Genomic DNA, 24,606 nt, shown 5'->3' with positions numbered 1-24,606 from the left:
TCCTCACTTGTCTATCAATTCAGCATTAGGATTATAAAAGGCAAGCAATGGAAATATTCCTTCTTTCATTTTCGGGAACAATTACTATAGGAAATAAATAAATAGAACCAATTACTGTAGGAGTAAGAACCATCTGATTTAGTTTGTTTTCTTCACTACCACACCAATAACCTTCTTCTCATTCTTTTCTATAAAGCTTAAAATAATGTAATTAACAATTAATTTAAATGGTTATTTTGAGATACTGCTAAATATGGAGCTTTAGTCCAAACATTTTGTGGTAGTTCTGAAGAATGCTAGAAACCCGAGAGAGGTAACAGTATATTACATAAGAAACTTCCCAACTTTAAAGCACTTTCCTTCATACCTGCTTTCATTCTCCTTCTGTGTATAAAGTAAAAGGCAAGAGGATTCTCATTTTTGCAATGATGCCAGAATTCTTCTGTATAATTCTGTAGAAACTGATCAGCAAGAACTGTTTCAGACCAGGTCTGATCCCCCCGGATTCAGCCTGTATAGCCACACGAAGTATTTGTGGAATGCTATTAAGTTTGCATATCTGACTTCTGAGGATGGAAAAAGTTCTACAGTTTTGGGTTCTTTAACTGCATTTTAAAACTTATGAGACTGCTACAGAAGTGAAGGGAAAGGGGCAAAGAAAATTCATTTTTTTCTTGGTTGAAATACCTGATAATACAATGCATTCTTTTCTTTACCAAATTGAATTACTTTGAGATGGGAAGAATGAGGCAGACATGTCTGGTAGTGTTTATCTAGGGAACTGTGACTCTCAATTAAGTCTTCAGAGAATAGAAAATATATCCAAGTTCAGTATCAATTGACTTTACTATATATTATGTCCTTCAATATCCAGACAAATGGGAAATTCTCAAAAGTATTCAGCTAATTAATTTAGAGGTACTGGTAACTCAGAATGTGGAGATAAATTGACTTTCCTTGTGAGGTCAAATTGCCCCTTCAATCTTAATAAGGGCTTAATTTACTCATTTATTAGACATTTTGGAGGTTTTGTCCCTCAGATTCCATAAATAACTGTAGCTCCCACCCACTAGCAATAGTGATAATCTCAACCATTAATAATCTAATGAATGAACTGCAAGCCTCCAGTTGTCAGAATACTAACTAGTTGGGGCACAGTTAAAAGAGGTGCACTATGTGTGGGAACTAGTGACAGTCTGTCACAGGCAGAGCAGAGGCTCTTCCACAGATGTCTTCTCCCTAATTCCTGGATCCTGTGAATGTGTTACCTCTCCTGACCAAAGGGGACTTTGCAGATGTGGTCAACAATTCTGAGATGGAAGATATCCTGGGTCATCCAGGCAGGCCCGATACAACCACAAAGGAGGAGGCAGGAATGTCGGGGAGGAGATGTGACAAGGAAGGCAGTGGCCAGAAGGGTGAGGGCTGCGGGCCAGGGGGCAAGGGCAGCCTCTCGAAGCGGAGAAAGGCAAGACAATGAATTCTCTCCTGGAGCATTCAGAAGGAATGCAGTCCGGGAAGCACCTTGTTTTTAGCTTAGTGAAACTGATTTCAAACTTCTGGCTTCCAGAGTTGTAAGATTATAAATGTGTGCTCTCTACTACTTGTGTGGTCACTTGTTACAGCAGAACCAGGACACTAATACATTCTTATTCCATTTGCACAAGATGTATTAACAGTATTTATTGTGAGCTTTTTGAAAGAAAAACATTATTAATATCATGAAATGTTCTTAAACTTTGTAAAATCACTTATTCTTTCTTTCTTGGGCAAGGCAAAAAGGTCTAGAGGTGAAGTAGCTCCATGCAAATCCTATTGTAGTCTTAAATAAGACATACTTTAAAAAATTTAAATGTGAAATTCTGTGCTCTATGTATTATATAATATTATATATACATATAATATATATTTATTGATGGACAATAAGATTCTTGAACTTTCTGGCTTGAAAAACAAACGTTTTGTACTAATGATTTGAGGTCTCAATTTCACCTTAGAAGTTATTTAATAAACTTCACTATTCACATTCAACAAAACAAATTCGTATGACCATTTTGGAAAAGTCATAACCAAATAAACCTTGGTATGTGTGCTCAATTATATCAGAAATTGTACATATACCAAGGAAATATTTATATAACAAAGTGCTTATTTGATTGTATTTTGAACAAAGCCCTTCTTTTGGAGAGATCAGATGCAAAAATTGTAAGGACTTTGCATTGTATTTTGTGTGGCAGGATGCCATTGGGAAGTTTTGAATACAAGGGTGACGTGCAAGTTCCAGATCAAGACGGTGACATAAGAAGCTCCTGAACTCACCCTCTCCCATGGACACACTGAGCTTATAGCTACACAGGGAACAATTTCCTCTTAAAAAACTGAATGGCTGGCTGAATGGTGACTACACATTGAGCAAAGAAGAAAAAAAATACATCAAAGTGAATTCGAGAGACTGGGACATAATCTTACCATAAATCCTAACCCTAGAGTAGTGACCCACAACCAGGAAGGAAACCCAAACCTGGCGCTTCTCCCCAATAAATGAAGGACTTATACCCCACACTGGATACCCTGACTTTCAAGATCTGCACCTGAGAGATGAGCCCCCAAAACATCTAGTTTTAAAAACCAATGGTGCTTGTGTCCCAAGACCCACAAGATGGTAGGGACCTGAGAAACACCTCGTAAAGGGCTGGCACACAGACTCACCCATCCCCACTCAGGGGCAGCCAATCACACTCAGACTTACAGTGAAGGAAGCTCACCTGCCTATACTAAAACCTTCACCTGAGGGGCCGGCAACTAATCTAACACACACATCTGGGAGCCTCCTGGAACGCTCATTGGAGATGCGAACTGGTGGGTGCCACCTTCTTGCTCTGCCTTTGCCATGCTCCAGAGCACCAGTATCGCCTGGAAGGGAGCATCTGATGCCCCAATTTTTTCATCTACCACCTAGGGGATACCTCTTGATTGCCTGGCTCTGGGGGCTGGGGGAGCTTGCATTCCTGGCCATATGGGACTGTAATAATTAGTGTCACCCAGAAATGAGCTCATGCCCCAATTTTTGACTGCTGCCAGGGGACACCTCTGTGTTGCCTGGCTCTGGGGTCCAGTAGAACTTATACCTGTGGGTCCCACAGGACTGTAACCCACAGAGAAAGACTTCTGAAATAGTTGCCACCCCCAGAGCACAGCAGGAGGCACCAGACCCAGGAGTTCAGTCTTTCTGTGCAGGAGGATAATTAGCTAATCATCATGACTGTGCCTGAGTGGTAGGCTTCTAAGTAAATGTGCATCTAGGGAATGACTGTAATCCTTTCCAGAGGCCTTGGAGGGCGGGTGCTGTCTTCACACTGACTGTCATCCACGCTCCAGAGTGCCAGTGTCTCCCTTGCATGTGTTTGCAGCTGCGCCTGGGGATGGATGCCCCTTGATCACCTGGTTCTGGTGGTGGGAGGGGCTTGTGTTCCTGGGTCTGCCAGGACTGTGGCCACTGGATGGATGGTCCTGGCTGGCAACCTACTCAGGGCATGGAACAGACTGGATGGAGGCACTCCCCTGGCCCTTAGTCATTTGGTGCAGGTTGCTTGTCCTGGAGCTTCCAACTGAGAGGAAGGCTTCAGGGTTGGCACACATGCAGAGGCACACGGATCTGCTCTCGAGGAACACAGGCTATGGACGCCAGCTTGGTGCTCTCTGTGCCTTGACCTCTTCAACAGTATCTTCCAGAAAGCAGCTTATGCATTCCTGGAGCCCTGGTTTTTGAAATTGCCACTCAGGAGACACCTCCACATTGTCTGGCTCTGGTGGCCAGAAAAAATCCTTATGCTTACAGCTTCTCAGGACCGTATATATTTATATACTTTCAAAAGCTGCACTCTCAGGGTCTGGCTTCCCATAAGCCTGAATCTAGGTGCTGAGATTCTCCCCTTTGCAGGCTGTGTCTTGCTACATACTCAACTAGTGGGAGCTATTAAAAATGTAATAGGCTGCTTGGACAAGCACAGAGGTTGGAGAGATGATCAAGAACTGGGGCAAGCCTGAATGAAAAGGTTCATCTCCTGTACTACACCATTCTTTCAAGACTGTATCTACTGTATAGAAAACAGCACAGAGAGTCAAATACCATGAAGAAACAGAGGAATATGTTCCAAATGAAAGAATAAGATAAACTTCAGAAAAAAACTTTAATGAAATGGAGATGAGTAATTTGCCTGATAAAGAGTTCAAAGTAATGGTCATAAAGATGCTGACTGAACTGGAGGAAAGAATGGATGAATGCTGAGGACTTCAACAAAGAGATGGAAAATATAAGAAAGTAGCAAAAAGAAGTCACAGAGCTGAAAAATATACTAGAGGAGTTCAACATGAGACTAGATAAAGCAGAAGAAAGGATCAGTCAACTTCGAGAAGAGGCAGTACAACTTACCCAATCAGAGCAGCAAAAGAACATTTCTTGAATGAAAAAGGTGAAGATAGTTTAAAGGACTTACAGAATAACATGAAACAGACCAGCATTTGCATTATATGGCTCCCAGAAGGAGAAGAGAGAGAAAAAGGGGTAGAAATCCTATTTTAAGAAATAATGGTTGAAAACTTCCCTAATCTGGCATAAGGAAACAGATATCCAGATCCAGGAAACCCAGAGAGTTCTAAATTAGATAAACCCAAAGGGCCCCTCGCCAAGACACGTTACAGTTAAAATGTCAAAAGTTAAAGACAAGGGGAGAATATTAAAAGCAGCAAGAGAAAAACAACTTGTTAGATGCAAAAGAACTCCTATAAGACTGTCGGCAGATTTTTCAGCTTTGCAGGTCACACGTAGTGGCATGATATATTCTAAGTGATCAAAGCAAAAAACTTCCAGCACAGAATACTTCACCTGGCAAAGTTATCATTCAGAATTAAAGGGTAGATATAGAGTTTTCCAGATAAGCAAAAGCTAACAGAGTTCATCACCACTAACTGGCCTTACAAGAAATGTGAAAGGGACTTCTTGAAGCTGAAAAGAAGGGGTGCTAATTAGTAACAAGAAAATATATAAAAGAATAAAACTTACTGGAAAAGTAAATATAAAGTAAAGGTAGTAGATTAATTATTATGAAGCTAGTATGATAGTTAAAAGACAAAAGTAGGAAAACAACTATGATTACAATAATGGTTAAGGTATACACAAGATAAAAGATGTAAAATGTGGAATCAAAAACATAAAATATAGGTGGGAGTGTAAAAAATGTTGAGCTCTAGAAGTGGATCAAACTGAAGTTTTTATCAGCTTAAAATAGACTATTATAAGTTGTTATATGTAAGCCTCATGATAACCACAAAGCAAAACCTTTAGTAAATATACAAAAGATAAAGAAGAAAGAATATAAGCATACCACTAAAGAAAGTCATCAAACCATGATGGAAGAGAGCAAGACAAGAAGAGAGGAACTATAAAAACAGCCAGAAAACAATAAAATGGCAATAAGCACATACCTGTCAATCATTCCTTGAAATATAAATGGACTAAATTCTCCAATCAAAAGATGTAGAGTAGCTGGATGGATAAAAGACAAGACTCAAAAAATATTGTTGAGGCTACTGTGTGGAAAATAGACTGTGCATTAGAGGCTGGGGTGAATAGCTGGAGAACTGAAACAGTCCAAGCTTGTCTGGATGATGGTTTGGAATAGAGTGACAGATGGTTTAAGGGTAGAAACAGGGAGACCAGTTAGGAGCTATTACAATAACTAATATGTAGGTGGTGGTGGTTTGGACCCAAGTGGTAGCTGTGGTGATGGGGGGAAATATTTAGATTCAGTGGATATTCTGAAGGTAAGGTAGACATGAACTAATGATGTGTTGGATGTGTGGTAAGAGAGAAAGAGGAGTCAAGGATGATGTACTGGGTTGAAGAGTGTCCCGCAAAAGCTCATGTCCACTGAGTTTGTGAATTTCACCTTATATGGATATAAGGTTCTTGCAGGTGAAGTCAAGTTAAGATGACATCATACTAGACTAGGATGGGCCCTAAATGTAGTGACTGCTGTCCTTGTAGAAGGAGGGAGCTTTGGACTCACAGACACACAGAGGGAAGACGCCCATGTAGAGGCAGAAATGGAGTGATACACCTACAAGCGACGATAGATGATGGACCACTGACAGTCTCTACAAGCTAGAGTTCTTCCTTAGGTCCTTCATGGGGAGCATGGCCCTACAGACACCTTGACTTCAGACTTCCAGCCTCCAGAACTGGGAGAGAATAGATTTCTTTTCTTTTTAAGCTGCCTGGTTTGTGCCCTAGAAAATGAATCCAGATGGCTCCAAGGCTTTTGCCCTAAGTCAACTGCAAAAATGGAGAAACCCCTTAGTGAGAAACACTAGGCTACAAGGTTTGTGGGAGGGACTAACAGCTCAGTTTCTGACATGTGAAACTTGAGATGTTTGTTAGATATCCAAGTGGAGATGTTAAGCAAAAATACAAATATAGAATTTGGAGGATGGAGAAGGGGCCAGAGTTATAAATTTAGAAGTCACCAGCTCAGCACACAGAGTATTTAAAGCAACTAGATGAGATCATAGAAGGAGTGAACAAACACACAGAGGAGAAGTGGAAGGACTAATGAGTACATCCTAAAAGGAAGGAGCCCTAAGACAAAAGAAACAATGATAGATGAAGGCACAAGCAAATAATTCTAAAAATTCATTATAATGATGATAATTTGAAATACTGTAGATAATCTCAACCAAGGTATGCTGGTAGGGGAAACCAAACTAAAATTGATTGTACTATACATGGGGATAGGATGTAGACATGAGTTAATTGTAGATACTAATAAAAATAAGTTTAAGTAGGTCAATATATTAAAATTTCAAAGGTAAATACAAAAACAGAATATCATATATATGTTTGAAAACCCAAAAGGGAAAAAAGGCACAGAGAAAGATTAATTAGCCTAACTAGAGGTGGAAAATCTGAGTAAGCAAAGAGGCATTGGGAGAAATGAAAAGATAGATTTACTCTTAAAAGAAAACTGTATTATTATACTCAACACATTGGAATCATCTCTATTAATGTTATAAATAAGGCAAAGATACATAGGTTCTAGTTGACACAATATGAACAGTAAAGTGGACCAAACTGGTTACTTGCAAAATTCTTCAATGACTTTTCGATTCACTCAGAGTAAAGCCCCATGTCCTTTCAATGGCTCTACAGTCCCTGTGTAATGTGACTCTGCATTTGTGTCATTTACTGTCACTTGCCTGGCTGGCTCTGCCCTGGCCCTGCTGGCCTTGCTGTTCCTGCAGCATGCAGGCATGCTCCTGCCTCGGGGACCTGCTCCTTTCCTTCCTTCAGCTCAAGTGTCACTTCCTCAGGAAGGCCCTTCTTAAGCTCTCCTAAAACCCACCTGTCCCTATTCACTACCAGCATTCATTGCCTTCTTTTCCTGATTCATTTTCCTTCAGTGTGCATTATAATCTAACATGTTATATATTTTACTGCTGTACTTCTGTTTGCCCCCACTTGAAAATATAAGTTCACCAAAGAAATCTACTGGAACCAAAAAAAGTCCAGTAAGTAGATATGTAAAACCCAGTACCTTTCTTGCACACCATCAAGGACTAATTCAAAATCATTAAAACCAAAAAAACAAAAAAACACATTCAAATAGAAAAATAAGCAAGTATTTTTAAATATCAAAGAATAAACTAAAGAAGCAATGTGAAAGACCTACATGGCAAAATTGGAGAAATACACATTAAAACAAGGAGATAGCAACTTTTCACCCATTCTACTGACACACTGATAAAAAGAATGAGATAATTTTAAACACTGACATAGATTAAAACACTGACACTCTTGAAATACAGCCAAGGATAAATATGACTTCTGATGCCTCCTGTACCAAAATACTTGCATTTACCAAAAATATTTATTGTAAATGTGTTTGTGATAACAAGCAAATCATAAACAATTTCAGTGTCCATCAAAAGGAGCTTGGTCAAATAAATTACAGGAAATTCACTATAAGAATTCCTGCTGCAGTTAAGAATATTGAAGAAAAATCTCTCTATATTCATTTGAAAAGATCTCCAAATACTTTGTTAAGGGAAATAAAAACCAATTCTTAGAAAGGGATTTACCAATGTGATGATTACAATGAACAATTATTTTAATAATTCACTTCAGAAAGTTGTGATGTTAATATTTAGCAATGATATTTATGTATTGTAGGTATTTGGGAAAAAGTCAACTCTTAGAAGAAAATGCTTTTCATACCGTATCACTTACAGGTTTCAAAAAACTGCATATGCAAACATATAATGCACAAGGACAATGACTGAAATGGTACACACTGAACTCTGGATAGCAATCTCTGAGTAGGGAAATAAAATCTGGATGAGGATGTTAGGGACGTCCATATTTTGCTCCTTCTATTTGCATAATTTCATCTTTATAATCAGTATGTAGTTATGCTGGATAGATAGATAGCCAGACATGAGCAAGGAAGCGGGTGGAGACGTCAGCTAGTGTTTCTGTTTAGCTGGATGTTTACATTCTGTACATTCTGTGTAAGCTGTCCTCATGGGATGTGGGGAGTAAGAATATACAAAACAGACTGGTCACAACTGGCTGGCTCCAATATGGAGAAGTTGACCCAAATTTCACTCGGGAATACATTATATACTTATCACCATAGTAAAAATCACACCTTCCCATATGCCATGACAGTTTTGAGAACCAAATAAAGCCAAAAACTTCCCTGCCCGGTGTGAGGGTGGAGCATGCCTGAACTCCAAGAAGACCCCACCTGTTCCCTTTGAAACCTATCCCCACTTAGTAAATATTCATTGCCCTTTACATAAAAAGGCTCCATATTATTTCTTCGGGCAACCACCTCCGGGTCTGCCCATGCTCAGCCTTCAGGTGTCTACTCTTGCTGTTCTTTAAACTCTTACTTCGCAAATAAATTCCTAAATCTCAACCACATTTTGCATCTGTTCTTGAATTGTTTTTCGTGCTAAGACCAAGAACCCATCTCTGGTAACAGTTATGTGTTAACTGTATGGTTAAAAAAAAAAAACTTATTAGACTCATGTACAATTTAAGTATATTTTTGTGACTGGTTTGTGTATGTGTACTTGTCCTTAGAAAATATGGAAATCCTTTTCCAAAGTCCTAGAAAATATTTTAAGCTTTAAAAGATATCTAAGAGGAAAACTATATACTACACTTCCTCAGTTTCACAAGGCACTGATTTTAAGACACATCATCAATTTAATAATAGTTTCTCAGGAAAAAAACAAGACATACAATCACCCTGAATGTTTAAATGATTTTAAGATGCATTTGAACTTCACAAATGTTTTTAGGTAAAATGACAACTGATATGCATCACATTTTGTAGGAAATATAGAAGGTAAGATTGCAAGCTTGTTTTTTTCCTTTTCATGAATAAATATATGCCTGCAAGTTGTTGAAAATCAGATCCCTACACCTCTGGTAGGAATATTTATGGAGGTAAAGACAATCAAGGGAACACCCACCGTCTACTCAAATCTTTGAGTGAGTAAAAGCATATTCCTCCTGAGTGAAGCAAGTTCTCACCTTATTTGGAAATGGAAATTTGCTTGGTTCCACTTTGCCAGGTGCTTGAATAGCAGAAAGTGGTGGAAGCCAGGTCATCTCCTAAAGGGAGGGAGAAACAAACAACACTGTAATTCGGAGTATTTAAAGTAGCATATAAAGCAGCTATACAAGCCTCCTTAAAGAAGGGACAAGAAATGAGCAAGAGATGAATAGAGCATGAAAGGGATTTTTTGTAAACGTTGTAACACCCACTTTTATGATTTATTTTTCTAATTGTACTAGCTCTTGCTTCCATGGCCATCCCCATGCCCCTCTACACCTTGAAAGCCTGTCTGTTTTCACTTCCTTTAAGCTTCTGAGTAAAGGGACAATCTGACAGTAAAAGGTCTGTGGGAAACACCATACAAAGGGGGCTGCTTCTCTGGGACGTGATCCCACTAAATTGATAGGCTGTTTCTGAAAGAATGCACAAAGCACTTTTAACTTTAGAGATCGTTATTAGAGGAGTTATTTATTTTATTAGAAACTCATATTAGTATGAATTTCCCTAAGTCCCACACATTGCTTTGGTCTCCGTAACAAATGTCATTCATGGAGAAGTGAAAAAAAGTTCACACATATGAAATAAGAGAATGTTGTCGCTTTTATAGAGCAGTATTAAGAACACAACTTGAGCTCAACATGCAATCATGTGTCATATGCTTTTTGACAGACGCTTTCTCTAAACTGTGATAGAGAGGGAGGGGCTGTTTCATGCGCTTCCTTTTAGTCCCCTTCAGCTCCATCTACTGAAAGATACTTGCATTCACGAAATGACTGTGGAATTGAACTGAATCAATTTCTGATTCTAAACTGACTTGGTGTTTACAAACAGGTTCTGAACACTGTTTCTTGATTTCTTCCACTTCCAAAGCTAAGCAAGCATAGAAGCAGTACTTGATCTATTGGAAGAAAAGTGAGAAATTCTCTTTAGGTGAAGATATTTCTCACCTCCGCTCCTTGTGCAGCAGGGGAGGAGGGCCATGGAAAAGGGATTCTTCAGGTGATTGAAATGAGAGAGTTTCTTAAGGATGGTCTGTGCCTCCTTTCCAGGGTAAGTCTCCTTCCAGCACCTCGGATGGTGCAGGCCCATTGCACAGGGAGCAGAGAGTGAGCGTGGTACACCCACCCCCAGGGGCACCGACTGACCCCCCATCATCTCGCCCACCATGACACAGGTGCTGTGGGTGGGCAAGCTCATATGCATTTGAGGTGTCCCTTCTCCACCTGCTGTCACCAATGTCTGTCTAATGGAAAGCTAGGAAGATCAGTGAGCCCTTATGTCCATTTCTCCTCCGCCCTCTGCTCCCTTCCTGTCTGCCTGTCTGTGCTGTATCCATCCCAGTTGTCTCTTTTGAGGGGATTGAGCAGCACTGCCGAGTTGGTGTCCAGGAACAGGGGAGGTGCTCAGCGCATTTATGAACGAGTGCCGAGTACTGAAAGGCAGTGAACAGTATTTCTGCAACGTCTCTACCTTGCTGTGGTTACCTGAACTGCCATTCCAATCACACCTTCATTGTTTTTAATCTGAATTATGTCAATGACTTCCTGATGGATTCTCTTTCTTCTGTTATTGTTAATTTACCTCTACACTCCCGCAAACTTCATTTTTCCAATGTGTGCATCCAAATGAAAAACTCACTGCTCCAAAATCCTCACACACATCACACACATAAAATAACGATGCTTACGAAGGCAATGATGCTTCCGTTGTGTTTTTCAGTGCTCACAGGGCTTCCACTCATGTTTCCCACTTACGCCCAATCTTTGCAGTAATTATGATTATCCCCATATTGCAGGGGAGGAAGTCAAAGCTGAAAAAGGTAAGCTGATTTGCCCAATTTCACTCAGTTCATAAAAGGGACCTCTGAGATTTGCACATGTATCTCCTTACTCCCAGTCCAGCATCTGATTTTCACTCTACTGCATTTGCCCTCAAGACATCACCCTAATTTTCAACATCTTCTGTAACAGGTCCCAGTTTTCAGTGTTGTGCCTTTTCGCTAATCTACACCTACACTTTGTATAAGAAAAGCTACCGTGTCTGCCTTGATGCCCACATACCATTTTCAGTTTTCAATCCGTCCATCAAGGCTCCTCTCCAGCACCTATGTCTTGAGGACTTTGCTGATTCTCCTTCTATTCCAGTATAAGAGTTCCTTTGTCATGCTCCTCCAAAGCACCTATGTCCCTCTCTCTCCCAAAGTAACTGCTGGATTTCCATTTGTGTTGGTTTTATGAGGATACACTCAACCATTTCTCTCCCTTCCAATACCCTTCTCCCAATATAGAATGAAAACAGTCCTGTCTTCAGAGGATAATGTCTATACTCTTCTTTTTGTGGACTGAAGCATCTTCTATACTAAGTGCTCAAAATTAATTTGTGGAATTGACATGAACACCCATACTTCAATGTAAATTTGCTCATAACATTACTTCAAATACCAGCTAAGTATTTCAATGTGATTTTTCCATCTACTAAGTCCTGCTAACTCTATGAAGGAATTATAAAGACAGTATGTTGCTTAAAACATTTAAATCTATTAGAACTTCCAAAAGTGTAAGAATTATTTTTATGAACTATTTAAATATACTTGTTTTTAGTTAATGTGCAATGACTTTTCAAGATTCATCATCCATTATGTTAAAATTCTTCATTAGGGTTACATGGGAAAATTAAGGGTAAACAGACTATTTCTGTGTCCTCTTTGTCACTTACTAGCTCAGTGAGCTTGGCTAAGTCACATCTTCAGTACATTATAGTGATTTCAAACTACAGACTTTGGAATCAATCAGAAATCAGCTTGTGGTTATCTTAGAATAAGAGGAAATGGACAGGTTAACTATCTCATGGTTTAGTCATGAGAATTAGATGAGATAATACATACACAGCACAGCATGGTTCCCTCAGGTTTAACCATTCAGTAAAAGGCAGCATTGATTAATATCAAGCTGAGTTTCAGAATTCTGATCTCTAAAATGAGAAATAAAATTTCTCTCTGAGCTTTACATGTTGGAGGTCTGAGATGGAAAAATGTTTTTATAAATGAAGTATTCTGCAAATGTCATCTGTAATTAAGCTAGCAATTACTAATACAATCTATATAATACTAAAAAAGAAAGCTACTTAGAGATTTAATGATTCCTAAGTGAGATGCATGATTTGTACTTAATTCTGGAGAAAATGTCCTTATGTTTTCTCATGGGAACAGATCTCTGCCATAAAAATAGCAGGCATGAAGATAAGATTTTATTAATAGGTAATTTGTACCTTATTTCTTATAGTGATTTAACATATAAGTAAAGGTATAATTTTTCAGAACTGCTAAAATTCTTCTTAGTTTGCTTCATGTTATCTTCTTCAAAGGGAAAGAATGCTATTTCATTGCAAGATCACCAATCCCATGCCACTATATCCACAGTCCCCCAACCCCCCCGCCCCACCCAGCCATGCTCCTGGCCTCAACCAGCCCTTCATCACTGCTTTGATCCTATCTCCCCCACTTGGCTCTCCTTTAACCACTTCCTGGACCACAGGTAAGACAGGTAGAGAATTATAAAGCCACTTACTCCAAAGAGTAGGTAGCTGCCTTCTGATTTTATAAACTCCTCTGCCACTTCTTTGATTTATCTGCCTTCCTTCCTTTTTGATTTTCTTGTCACTTAGTAATAAAGTCACACCCCATTCCCAGCTCTGAGAGGGCCTCCATTTTGAGTTTGGGTTCCTTAGCCAACTGATGGATTAAGAATCAACAGATCTGCCTTAACACAGCCTCAGCAGTCCCGCCTCCCTAAGCAGATGTCTAGTTACCCAGTGGACATATTTCACGGTGCCTTCTTGTTTGTTGGATAGGTTTAAATGCCAAGTCTCTGTATAGCAAATACACACACTTTTCTAAGTGAAAGAACAGATGGTTAAAAGATAAGGGTATAGAATATCGCATTTCATTAACTTTTTCTCTCTCCTCCATACACTGATTTTCAGGCGGCCATGGGACATGTCGGCCAGTTTCTATGTTCATGTCTACTGCACAGCACGAGTGACTGTGAGTCCCATGAATCCAGAGCTTCAAGGTGAGTAGGCTTTCATGTCCTCATATTACATTCCTCCCCTCTGTGTAGTTACCCACATATTCTGATGTCACCTGCATCAGCCTGTCTTAGGAGTAAAGGTCTGAGACTTAGAGCATCCATTCACTAAGCAGCACAGGTCCCTGTTATTCAAGGAGAGAAGAAACAGAAATTGAATTTTAGCCTGAAATCTAATCTTAAGAGTTCAAAATGTATAGCTACAAAGATCTGCAAAGTAAATTTAGTTTGAAAATCGATTAAACCAGAAAATTCTGAAACAATATTTTAATTTTCCTATGAAAATCAGCAAATAGAGAAATACTTTCCCTGGTCTCTGCCTGTCTCCTGTCACCGCCCCTGAAATTTATCTTGGTCACCATCAAAGAAACATTTTATCTAAAATAGTTACTATGCAGTGCTTGCTCAAAAGCTCCTAGTGACCCTGGTCCAAGCATTCAAGGTGCTCTGTCATGTGGAGCCATCAACAAACACCACAGGCTTAGTGCCTGTTCCTAGTCACCCAGTCCTCCCCCAAGCCAGATGGATTTACTTCTTGTCCAGCCCTAGGCTTTCCTGTCCTGGAATTTTTTGCTTTTCCTTTCTTGTTATTCCAACTTCACTTACTTCTTCTCATCCCAGCCGCTCTATGAAGGTCACCAACCAGTGTTATCCTCAGTGAGCACCATATGCCTTCTGCTCTCGGTATACGGTGTCTGTGACTTTTTAAGTATTTCCATACCGGGGGCTGTGCATTTCCCTTTCATGTGTTACCACTATCAGATTATAAACTTTTAAACCCTTATTAGATTATAATTTCTTCTAGGGAAGGGATCATGTCTTTTAACTCTCTTATAACTCCCCGAAGGCCTAGCAAAATGGATAAAGTAATAGGAATTCATTTAATCCCTCTCTCTGGGATTCTCTTTTCTCCCGTTTTAAATGATGGCAATAATAACCTACATTGTCCCACCAAACACAGAGGGCTTTTGCCAGGGTTCAGAGAGATTAAATTACTTATTCCTCTTTGAGCAATGTCTCAGCGTCTGCTGTGAGCCCAGGTCTGCCAGAAAGGGGTGTCTATCTCCACAGGCCTGGCCAACGACACAGGGAGTGCCGGAATTCTCTGTGCTCAGAAACTTACTCTTCAGAATCAAACACTGGGTTAATTCTGTCACTTGGGAATGAAAATGTAAGATGCCAAAGTTAATTTTTATGTGTAGCAGTGGTTGCTATAGATCAGTGCATGATATTTTTCAGTTTCCATATCAGAATAATCACTCAGCTTTTCAGTTCTTTCACACATATTAGTCGTGTTATGACACTCTTATCAGATAAGTGCCACCAATAACAGAACAGAGTAATTTTTATTATACTGCATATCCTTTCAATAACAGGGACGCTGTGTCTGGTGAAGGAGTGAAAGACTCCAGTAGGCCTGTACTTGGGAGGCAGAGCACCAGCTGTGAGTAAAATAAAGTGGGAGAACACACTCCTTCTTGAATGGGACCAGAGAGCACATTCTAATTGTCAATCCATCCCTGGATTTTAAAACACAGACTCCATGGTCAGACATGAAGACTGGGCAGATTCTGGCTTAGAAGAGGAGGTCTAAGTTGGCTCCTAAACCAACAAAAAATCCAAGAAAATCCTCATTCTGTTGCTACAGAAAGACACAAAGTTTGAAAAATAATAGTAAATAAGTGCATTCCCATCCATGGATAATGCATCATTATTTTGATGAAAAACTACTTATGGAAACAGTACCTGCTGAAAAATAAAAATACCTTCCTTAATAAGATTTTTTAAAAATCTATTTTTTACAAAGTAGCTTAGCCCGCTAAAACAAAAAGTAAGCAAATAACCAATAAAAATCTGGAATAAGAGGGTTACCAAAAATTATAGAGAAATCTTGTTTCTTTAAACTGAAAACCCAGGAATATATCCAATTGAACTAAAGTTGTTTTGAGAAGGGAATTCCCAGTGTTGGTGCAGGTATTTTCTGGTCTATACATACCCCCTGGATAGGAGAATCTCACGTTGGAGCACTGACTGATTTCTGGGAATGCCAGAGCTTTCAACCTATCTATATCTCCTGCTCTCAATGAGGATAATCATCAGTGGATAAACTGGAGGGTGCACCATGAAGGCAAAGATTAATGGAATCCACTCAAGAAGCAGTTTTCAATTTGGGTCTCACAGGCTAAGAAAGCCAAGGAGAAGGGATGCACCAGAGAACAATATGACACCATGGGCTCAGCGCAGGACACCATGGCTCATGGAAGGAAGGCAAGCTTTGGGTGCCAACAAATACAAAAGTAAGCCTTCTGACCGGGAACTCCAAGGAACCTTGGACCTGTGCATCACACTTGCTTCCTGGCCCATAGAATTTCCGGTTCTCAAAATGCTGAGGCCACATGAAGCCTAGCTTTTCATTATTTCCTTCACATCATAAACAGTGTCATTCATTGTAAGGAAATCAATCCTGTGCTTGGAGACCTACCCCTCAACTCCCTGACTTCAGCCGTCCAGCCAAACTCTGGACTGTCTATGGACAGGACAAGAGCCTTGCCTGGAGTCAAGATACAACTGCCACTCTTATAAACATTCTTTCCTGCTAGATTCCTTCATTTGGACTTTTCCGAAGATTTCCTGTTCTCAATTCACCTTTGTTGTTTCCCAGTTTTCTTTTGGGGCAGGAAGGTAGGCGTGACCGGTCTTAGCCTCCTGTTCCTCTGTGTTAAGCTCATTCCCTGTTTTATCTGTTTACTCAAGACTTTTTGGAACAAAAAAACCCATCCATTCCTAAAATTCATTTCTAGATTCACCTGGCTTTCAATGTTCACTTATTATAGTTCACATTCTTTAATTTGGGGATTTGTTGTAAGACTGAACGTTGTGTTGAAATAGTAGAAATAGTAAAATCCAGGATAGGTTTTCAGAACGGAAAGAAGAGGGTTTTGATATTGAGGGCAGAGCTGCAAGAACTTAAAGACTCTGCTAGTCCAGGTGATGACTTTACGCCTGCCCCTGCTGCGGCACCCAGATGCCCGCCAGTTTCCTGCACTCTGACAAACCTCGTGCTCCTGTCAAGAAGTACTAATGGGTCTAATTTTAAAAGATGCTTTTCAGAAAAGAACAAGGCACTTGGGGACATTGAGAGGATTTCCGAAATTCTGAATCTGGGGCTGATACTTTCCTGTATTGTTTCTAAGAATAAATTACATTAAGTCTAAGTTTATAAGAAGTGAGCCAAATTTCTGACCTGCTCCAGGAAAGTCATGTTACTAATGATGTCAGTAACCTTATTTTTGATCTACCGCTACATATCTTTTATGGTAGCACAAACACTGGACATTCACCCTCTTAACAGGCATACAGAGTCTAATTAATCTTAGAACCAGCTAGGGTTTGCAATAACCAAACAAATTGTTCATACACATCTAAGGGCAAAGATGGCATGATCTAGGGCAGAGGGGAAGGCGGTGGAAGCTAGAAAGGGAGGTGGGTGAATATAATTATATTCTTGGCCATGGTTTCTCTTAACGTGGTCCTGAATGCCTTTGCATGGACAGATAATCTGCAGATGTTCTTTTGACAAAGCCCATGTCTCCATTCCAGAGAAGGAGGGTGGTGGTGCTGGGATCTGAGAAATGCTGCTTATCTTGGCCCTGCCATGCACCAGCAGATTAACCTTGGACAAATTTCCTTTTCTGGGTATTTGGTGTTCCTATCTGTAATCTGGTACTAATAACCTGATCTTGCAGAACAGCTGGAAGGGTTAGTGATCAGTATTCCAAGTTCCCAGTGTAGCATCTGGCACAGCAGGTGCTCCATGGAAGGTGAGAGTTGTTGTATTACCGCCTGTGTCGTGTTGGCAGCTTTTGGCTGAGACTATGTGAAGGCAGGAGGCGAGTATAGGAAAATACATTTACGAGTTTGTTTTTTAATGTATTTCGCTCAGTTAATTATTTAATATTTAACTGGTTAATTATTCATAGTCAAATGGAAGTCATAATAAAAACGTGCTTATTAAACAATAATTTGCCTCTCTAACTCTCTTTGCCACCAAAGCACCATGTGCACAGAGGGGAGGGGCTGCTATCTCAGTGGCTGGTATTTTTCTTAAATTGAACAATTACTAGTAAGCAAGAAGCATCCTCTTTCCAAAAGCTTTGCCCTTCAAGCTGGTAGACAATCTCTGGGGTAACAGTGATTAGCTGGTACACTGGCCTGAAAGCTCTTCTCAGGTGACTGGAAGGAGGCAGTGGGGAAACTGGAATAGGGAGGTGGACAGCTACTGTGTTATGGTGGCAGGAGTTAGGCAGGATCCAGAGCAAGGCAGGCAGCCTGGACAAGAGCAGGCCCCAAAGCCACTGGGGCTGGGATAAAAGTTCCTGGTGTGCACTTAGGACGGCCAGCATCGAAAAGACTAAGAACAACAAATGCTGGCGAGGATGCGGAGAAAGGGGAACCCTCCTACACTGCTGGTGGAAATGTAAGCTAGGTTGACCATTGTGAAAAGCAATATAGCAATATGGAGGTTCCTCAAAAGAAATATCATTTGACCTGGGAATTCCACTCCTAGGAATTTATCCAAAGAAGACAAGTTCTCAGATTCAAAAAGATATAAGCACCCCTATGTTTATTGCAGCACTATTTACAATAGCCAAGAAATGGACGCAACCCAAGCATCCATCAGTAGATGCATGGATAAAGAAGATGTGGTACATATACACAATGGAATACTATTCAGCCATAAGAAAGAAACAAACCCTACCATTTGCAACAACATGGATGGAGCTGGAGGATATTATGCTCAGTGAAATAAACCAGGTGGAGAAAGACAAGCACCAAATGATTTCCCTCATTTGTGGAGTATAACAATGAAGCAAAACTGAAGGAACAAAACAGCAGCAGACTTGCAGACTCTGAGAAGGGACTAGTGGTTACTAAAGAGGAGGGGTTGGGGAGGGCAGGTGGGGAGGGAGGGAGAAGGGGATTGAGGGGTAGTATGATGGGCACACATGGTGTAGAGGGATCATGGGGAAGACAGTGTGGCACAGAGAAGGCAAATAGTGACTCTGTGGCATCTTACTACACTGATGGGCAGTGACTGTAACTGGGTATGGGGGAGAACACGATAATATGGGTGAATGTAGTAACCACATTGTTTTTCATGTGCAACCTTCATAAGAGTGTATATCAGTAATACCTTGAAAAAAGAAAAAGTTCCTGGTGTGTCAGGAATGCACGTCTCAGCTGCTATGGTGCTATTAGCTCAGCCTGGCTCAAGGCACATGTCTTTCTCCCTTTCAAGCCCTTGCCCACCTAAGTTGCTTTCAACATGATTCTGTCTCTTACCTTTACCCATGCATTTCTTCTCAGTTTGAGAGGTGATTTATTAATCACCGAATGGTAATGCCCTAGTCCATCAGGGATGTGTGCTAGTGTTAAGGATGAATGTGAAAGGCAGGATGACTTTACAAGAGACATGAACTGTCTACTGAAGCACTCCAGCTATGGAGAGTCAAATCCAGAGGCTGGAGAAAAAAAGATGGAGGAACCATCTTTTTTTCTTAAACCATGAGGTTAAAATATCCTTAAAAAGAAGCAGCAGAAGATTAAAATGTTGCCCCCACCCACCCAAAAGTTCAGAGGTCTGCAAGACGAAAGAACTTAGGGCCAAAATAAAAGCAAGATGACAATTACTTTCATTAGAAGAAAAGGCAACAAAAAAGACTGAGTTAGTATAGTCTGATAAAGAGCTTGCCCCTTGGGAAAAGATATTCTGTGAGAACAGAGAAAGATAAAAGAGGAAGGCAGCAAATTAGAGATGTCTAAAGTAAGATAAGATATTGAAATCAGCTGCTAAATGTGTCTTCAAATGGAGAAAGGAAGAAAAGAACATTAGGAAGTTAGGAAGTAAAGATGGTCTTGTCGAGGTCTCCATGGGGAGGAAATGAGAAGGCACGTTCAGACAGCACATGGGCAAACGGACAATCTATAGATTTCAGACAGATGTTTCTATTCCTTGATCCTTGCTGACAACACAGACATAGTTTCCTGTCTTGAGAAGGGGTCTGCCAGCATGCTGAATCGTTCATGACTTAGTAAAGCCAATGAATTCCGTTTCTACTAGTGCATCTAAACAAGCATTAAACCAAACACATATCTGAGCACCGACTGCGTGCCAGGGACTATTCTATGTCCTGGGATACAGCCCAGAATACAACAGACATGGAAGTATAAAAACCAGTGGGAGAAACAAGCACAAACAATGAACAAAGAAATATAAATACAACAGATCCCATATTCCTCGTGGTTGCTGCGTTTCTCTTTTGCTTTTTTTTCTGGGAATCTTCCCACCACCAATGCCCATCCTGGCCTTGATGGAGACTGGTGGAGGAACTGTATTTCATGGTTGCTGCATTAGTCTAATGTGTCTAATTAATGTTCTGGCAAAAAAAGCAGCATGAGAGGGAGCATGGTTGCTGTGTCAGACGTCCGAGGGGTTTTTTTACCTTGTGGAAAAAATGTTACATGTGGCTTATGGAGACAGGAAGTGCAATCAGGGTCAACTGGTTAAAGCTATAGGGAAGAATTTGGTTTTATAAACTTCCTAACAATTTCTGTCACTCAATATTCCGCAGGTGTTTCTGCCAAGCTGGGGTGTTTACATTAAGTTAGGTGTTGAGGACACAGTTGCAAATAAGGTGCCTGTCCTCATAGATGCTACATTCTGGCAAAAATGATACAGAAAGTAAACATGAATATCATATCATGTAACATTATAGGTAATACAACTTAATGCAGTGTATCACAGCATAATGTAATATGATATAACAGATTAACTATTAAAACAACCCAACAGTAAACTGGTCATCTCTTAAAATGGTAAGCTGCTTATTTGGAAAGCATCTGGGATCATAAGTAGAGTGGGAGTTTTTTGGGAATCCCAAATGTGGAGCACCTGCTTCCTTCTGACTTTGGTGGGAGCCCTGGGGGGGTTTAAGGCAACCCCTGGCCTCTCTGTTCCTAATCCTGACTCACTGAAGTTCCTAACTGCACATGTGATCTCTGGTAGGCAGGAGATAGATGATGTCACGTAGTTTAATTTTTAGCTTAATTGAAAAAGGATCTCCACTGCCTTTTTCTATTTACATAAATAGTATATGCTTCTTGTTGAAAAGTTAAACATTGCAAGAATACAAAATACAGGAAAGTGAAAGCTACCCCAGATCCTTATACCTACAGATACTACCCACACTGAACAGTTTTAAGTACTGGGTACTTATCAAAGTTTTATATACATATAGAAACATTGGATGATACATATATTTTTAAGTAGGTCACACTGTTTGGTGACTTAATCTTTTCCATTTTTTTCTTTCCTAATACAACATATAAATGCATCTTTTTAAAGGCTACATAGACAATTCACTGCCTGGAAGTGGGTTATTTAATCACATGATAGTTGATTTTTTTTTTTTTTTGCTATTTTTACATTACAATGAATCACACTTATTCATTTTACATTGATCCTTGTACACTGATCTTTGCATGGTTCTGTACTTTACCCATAGGATAAATTCCTTGTATAGAATTTCTAGGTCAAATGGCATAAATATTTTAAATTTTGTAAAGATGTTCTTCAAAAATGGCCTCTTAATTTACATCTCCTCTAAAAGTATATGAAAATTCCTGTTTCTAAAGGCCTAGAACCATATGGTTTTAAAAACCATATTTGAAGTGGCTTCTGGACCAAGATAGCAATATAGGAGGCTCCTGAATCTCCTTCCTCTCATGGACACACTGAATATATATCCACACATGGAGTAAGTTCCTCTGAGAGAAGTCCAGAAACTAGATAACTGACTGCTACATGTCACATGACAGAAAATACCCATACTGAAACAGTATGGCTGAGACACATTTGCCATGAACCTCATTCTCAGCACCATATAATTGAGAGAGAACCCCCAACTCCAAGCTTCTCCATGAGGAGTGAAAGGTTTGGAACAGATATCTAGCACTTCAACTTTCAAGGCTGCCACCTGAGGGACAGGTCCCCAAATCAACTAGGTCTGATAGCCAACAAGTCTTGCATTCATGATTCCCACAAGACTATACCAAGCAAAGAAGCAGTTGTTGAAGGATTCAGGAGCACTCTGTGCTATACACCTGGGCTCAGTGTGCAGGGAGCAGGCAAAACACCCATCTCCCACTTTCTCCCTAGATGTTTGTGAACTTTCCTGCCAGAGAGCCCAGTTTCTGATTAGCCTGCATCTAGGTGCTGACTGCAGTTCTCTCCTTAGTGATGCTGAGAGGTCTTGACACACTTTCAAATCCTGAAAGCCACTAAGAACAAAGACAATAGCTTGGGTAATCACAATGGTTTGATAGGTAACCAGAAGCTCCAGCAAGGATTATTGACAAGGTTCATCCCCTATATGAAACCAGTCTGTCAAACCAGGAACAGATGCCTGTTTTACCTAATGCACTGAAACCAATACAGAACGTCTCAGAAAATGAAAACACAGGGGATTATGTTCCAAACAAAAGAACAATATAAATCTCCAGACACTAATCCTATTGAAACAGAGATAAGTGATTTACCCAATGGAAGGTTCAAAATAATAGTCACAGAGATGCTCACTGAAATCAGAAGATCAATGTCTGAACAATGTGAGAATTTCAACAAAGAGAAAATATAAAAAGTAAGAAAAAAGAAATCATAGAGCTAAAGAATAAAGAGCTGAATTGGAAAATTTAGTATACAGGTGTTCAACAGCAGACTAGATCACGCGGAAGAAAGGATCAATGAACTTAAAAATAGGGTAGTGGAATTCATCCAATTAGAGAAACAAAAAGAAAAAAGAATTTTTAAAAAGTGAAGATAACTTAAAGGACTTATGGGACACCATTAGATGGCCCAATATTGCATTATGGGGGTTCCAGGAGAAGAAGAGAGAAAGAAACAGACAACCTAACTTCCCTAAACCAGGGAAAGAAACACATACCCACATCCAGGAATCTCTACTGAACAAGATGAATTCAAAGAGTGTCATACTGAGACACATCACAATTAAATCATCAAAAGCTAAAGAACAAAGAGAATCTTAAAGGAGGCAAGAGAAAAGCAACTGATTACATACAAGGGAAACCAGATAAGATTACCAGCAGATTTTTCAGCAGATACCTTGCAGGCCAGAAGGGACTGGTATGATATATTCAAAGCACTGAAGGGAAAAAAACATGCCACAAAAGAAGACTCACCAGGCTAAGTTATCCTTTAGACTGAAGGATAGACAAAGAGTTTTCTAGACAAACAAAAGCTGAAGGAGTTCATCACCACCAGACTGGCCTTACAAGAAATGTTAAAGGGATTTCTCCAAGCTGAAATGAAAGTATGCTAATTAGTAACATTAAAAACATGAAAGTATAAAACTCACTGGCTAAGGTAAGTATATGGTTAAATTCAAAATACTCTAACATAATGATGGTAGGTAAATTACTTAGAACTCAAGTGTAAAGGTTAAAAGACAAATGTATTAGAATAACTATAACTAATAATTTGTTAATGGATGCATAATATAAAAAGATATGAATTGTGGCATCAAAACATAAAATGTAGGGAGGGGAGTATAAAAACATAGAGCTTTTCTATGCATTCAAAGTTAAGTTGTTATCAGCTTAAAATAGACTATTATAACTACATTTTATGTAACCTCATATTAACCACAAAGCAAAAACCTACAATAAATACACAAAAGATAAGGAGACAGGAATCAAAACATACTGTAACAGAAATCATGAAATCACAAAGGAAGGGAACAAGAGAGGAAGAAAGGAGCAAAGGAACTACAAGACAGACAGAAAAAAATGGACAAAATTGCAATAATAAGTCTATACTTATCAATTATTACTTTAAATGCAAATGGACTAATTGTCCAATCAAAAAACATAAAGTGGCTGAATGGAAAAAAAAAACCATTGCCCAACTAAATGTTGTCTACAAAAGACCCATGTCAGCTATAAGGATACATATAGATTGAAAACACAGAGTTAGAAAAAGATATTACATGCAAACGGAACCTGAAAGGAAATAGGGGTAGCTATACTTATGTCAGACAAAACAGACATTAGCCAAAAATGGTAAGGGACAAAGAAGTCATTAGGTAATGATGAAGGAGTCATCAGGAGGATATAACAGAGCACCTAAATACATAAAGCAAATACTAACAGATCTGAAGAGAGAAATAGACAGAGATATAAGTAATAAAGGGGATTTCACTGCCCTACTTCAAAAAATGGATAGATAATTCAAACAAAAATCAGTCAGCAAATATTGGACTTAAACTACACATTAGACCAGATGGCAAGTACAGTAGGAGTCAGACCACCCTGCTCTGTCCTTCCCCAGAGTGACTGCCTGACTTTGCTGGGCCTTTGGTTTCTCTCCTGTGAAATACCGTGAGAAGAAATGTGATACATAGTTTACCAAAAGAAGGAGTCAGGTAGACGGAGCCCATCCCGCCCTATCTCAAGAGCAATTTTGTACACACACCAGAATTCTTGCTGAAGTTTCCACAGAAGTTGCCTGGCTATGCTCAGCTCTTCTGAGTGATAGAAATGGAGAGTTTTTATTTGCTCGAGAACCTCACCTCAATGTACAGTCAAGTATCTGATGTTTTCAGATACTCCAGCATTTGTCTCTTCTCTTTTCTTGTTAACTCTTCTGAAACTCCTTGGAAAGACTTGGTGGCAACTTTTTAAAGCAATTTATTTTGACCAGCTTTAAGTGATGTGTTGAAGCCCAGTACCATTTTTACTTCGGAGTTAAACAACCATGTTCCAATTCTCAAGTTGCTTTCCCAACCTGTCCAAGTCTCTGAAGTGTAAGTGTAGAACCG

General features: G+C 39.7%; 1 protein-coding gene across 4 annotated transcripts in view; it reads right to left on the bottom strand.

The window, feature by feature from the left end:
- AFF3 (ALF transcription elongation factor 3) overlaps nucleotides 1-24,606 on the bottom strand; it is a 519,828-nt gene that overhangs the window by 184,129 nt on the left and 311,093 nt on the right. For all 4 annotated transcript variants that reach the window (XM_037020011.2, XM_037020012.2, XM_073239775.1 and 1 more), the window contains one exon: nucleotides 9,602-9,682. In XM_037020011.2, the coding sequence (XP_036875906.1) occupies nucleotides 9,602-9,682 (81 nt within the window). The remainder of the gene's footprint in view (nucleotides 1-9,601; nucleotides 9,683-24,606) is intronic.

The sequence above is a fragment of the Manis javanica genome, chromosome 1 (genome assembly GCF_040802235.1).
Source record: "Manis javanica isolate MJ-LG chromosome 1, MJ_LKY, whole genome shotgun sequence".
Taxonomy (NCBI): domain Eukaryota; kingdom Metazoa; phylum Chordata; class Mammalia; order Pholidota; family Manidae; genus Manis; species Manis javanica.
The sequence above is the reverse complement of the archived record's forward strand: the minus strand, read 5'-3'. Positions and strand labels throughout refer to the sequence as shown.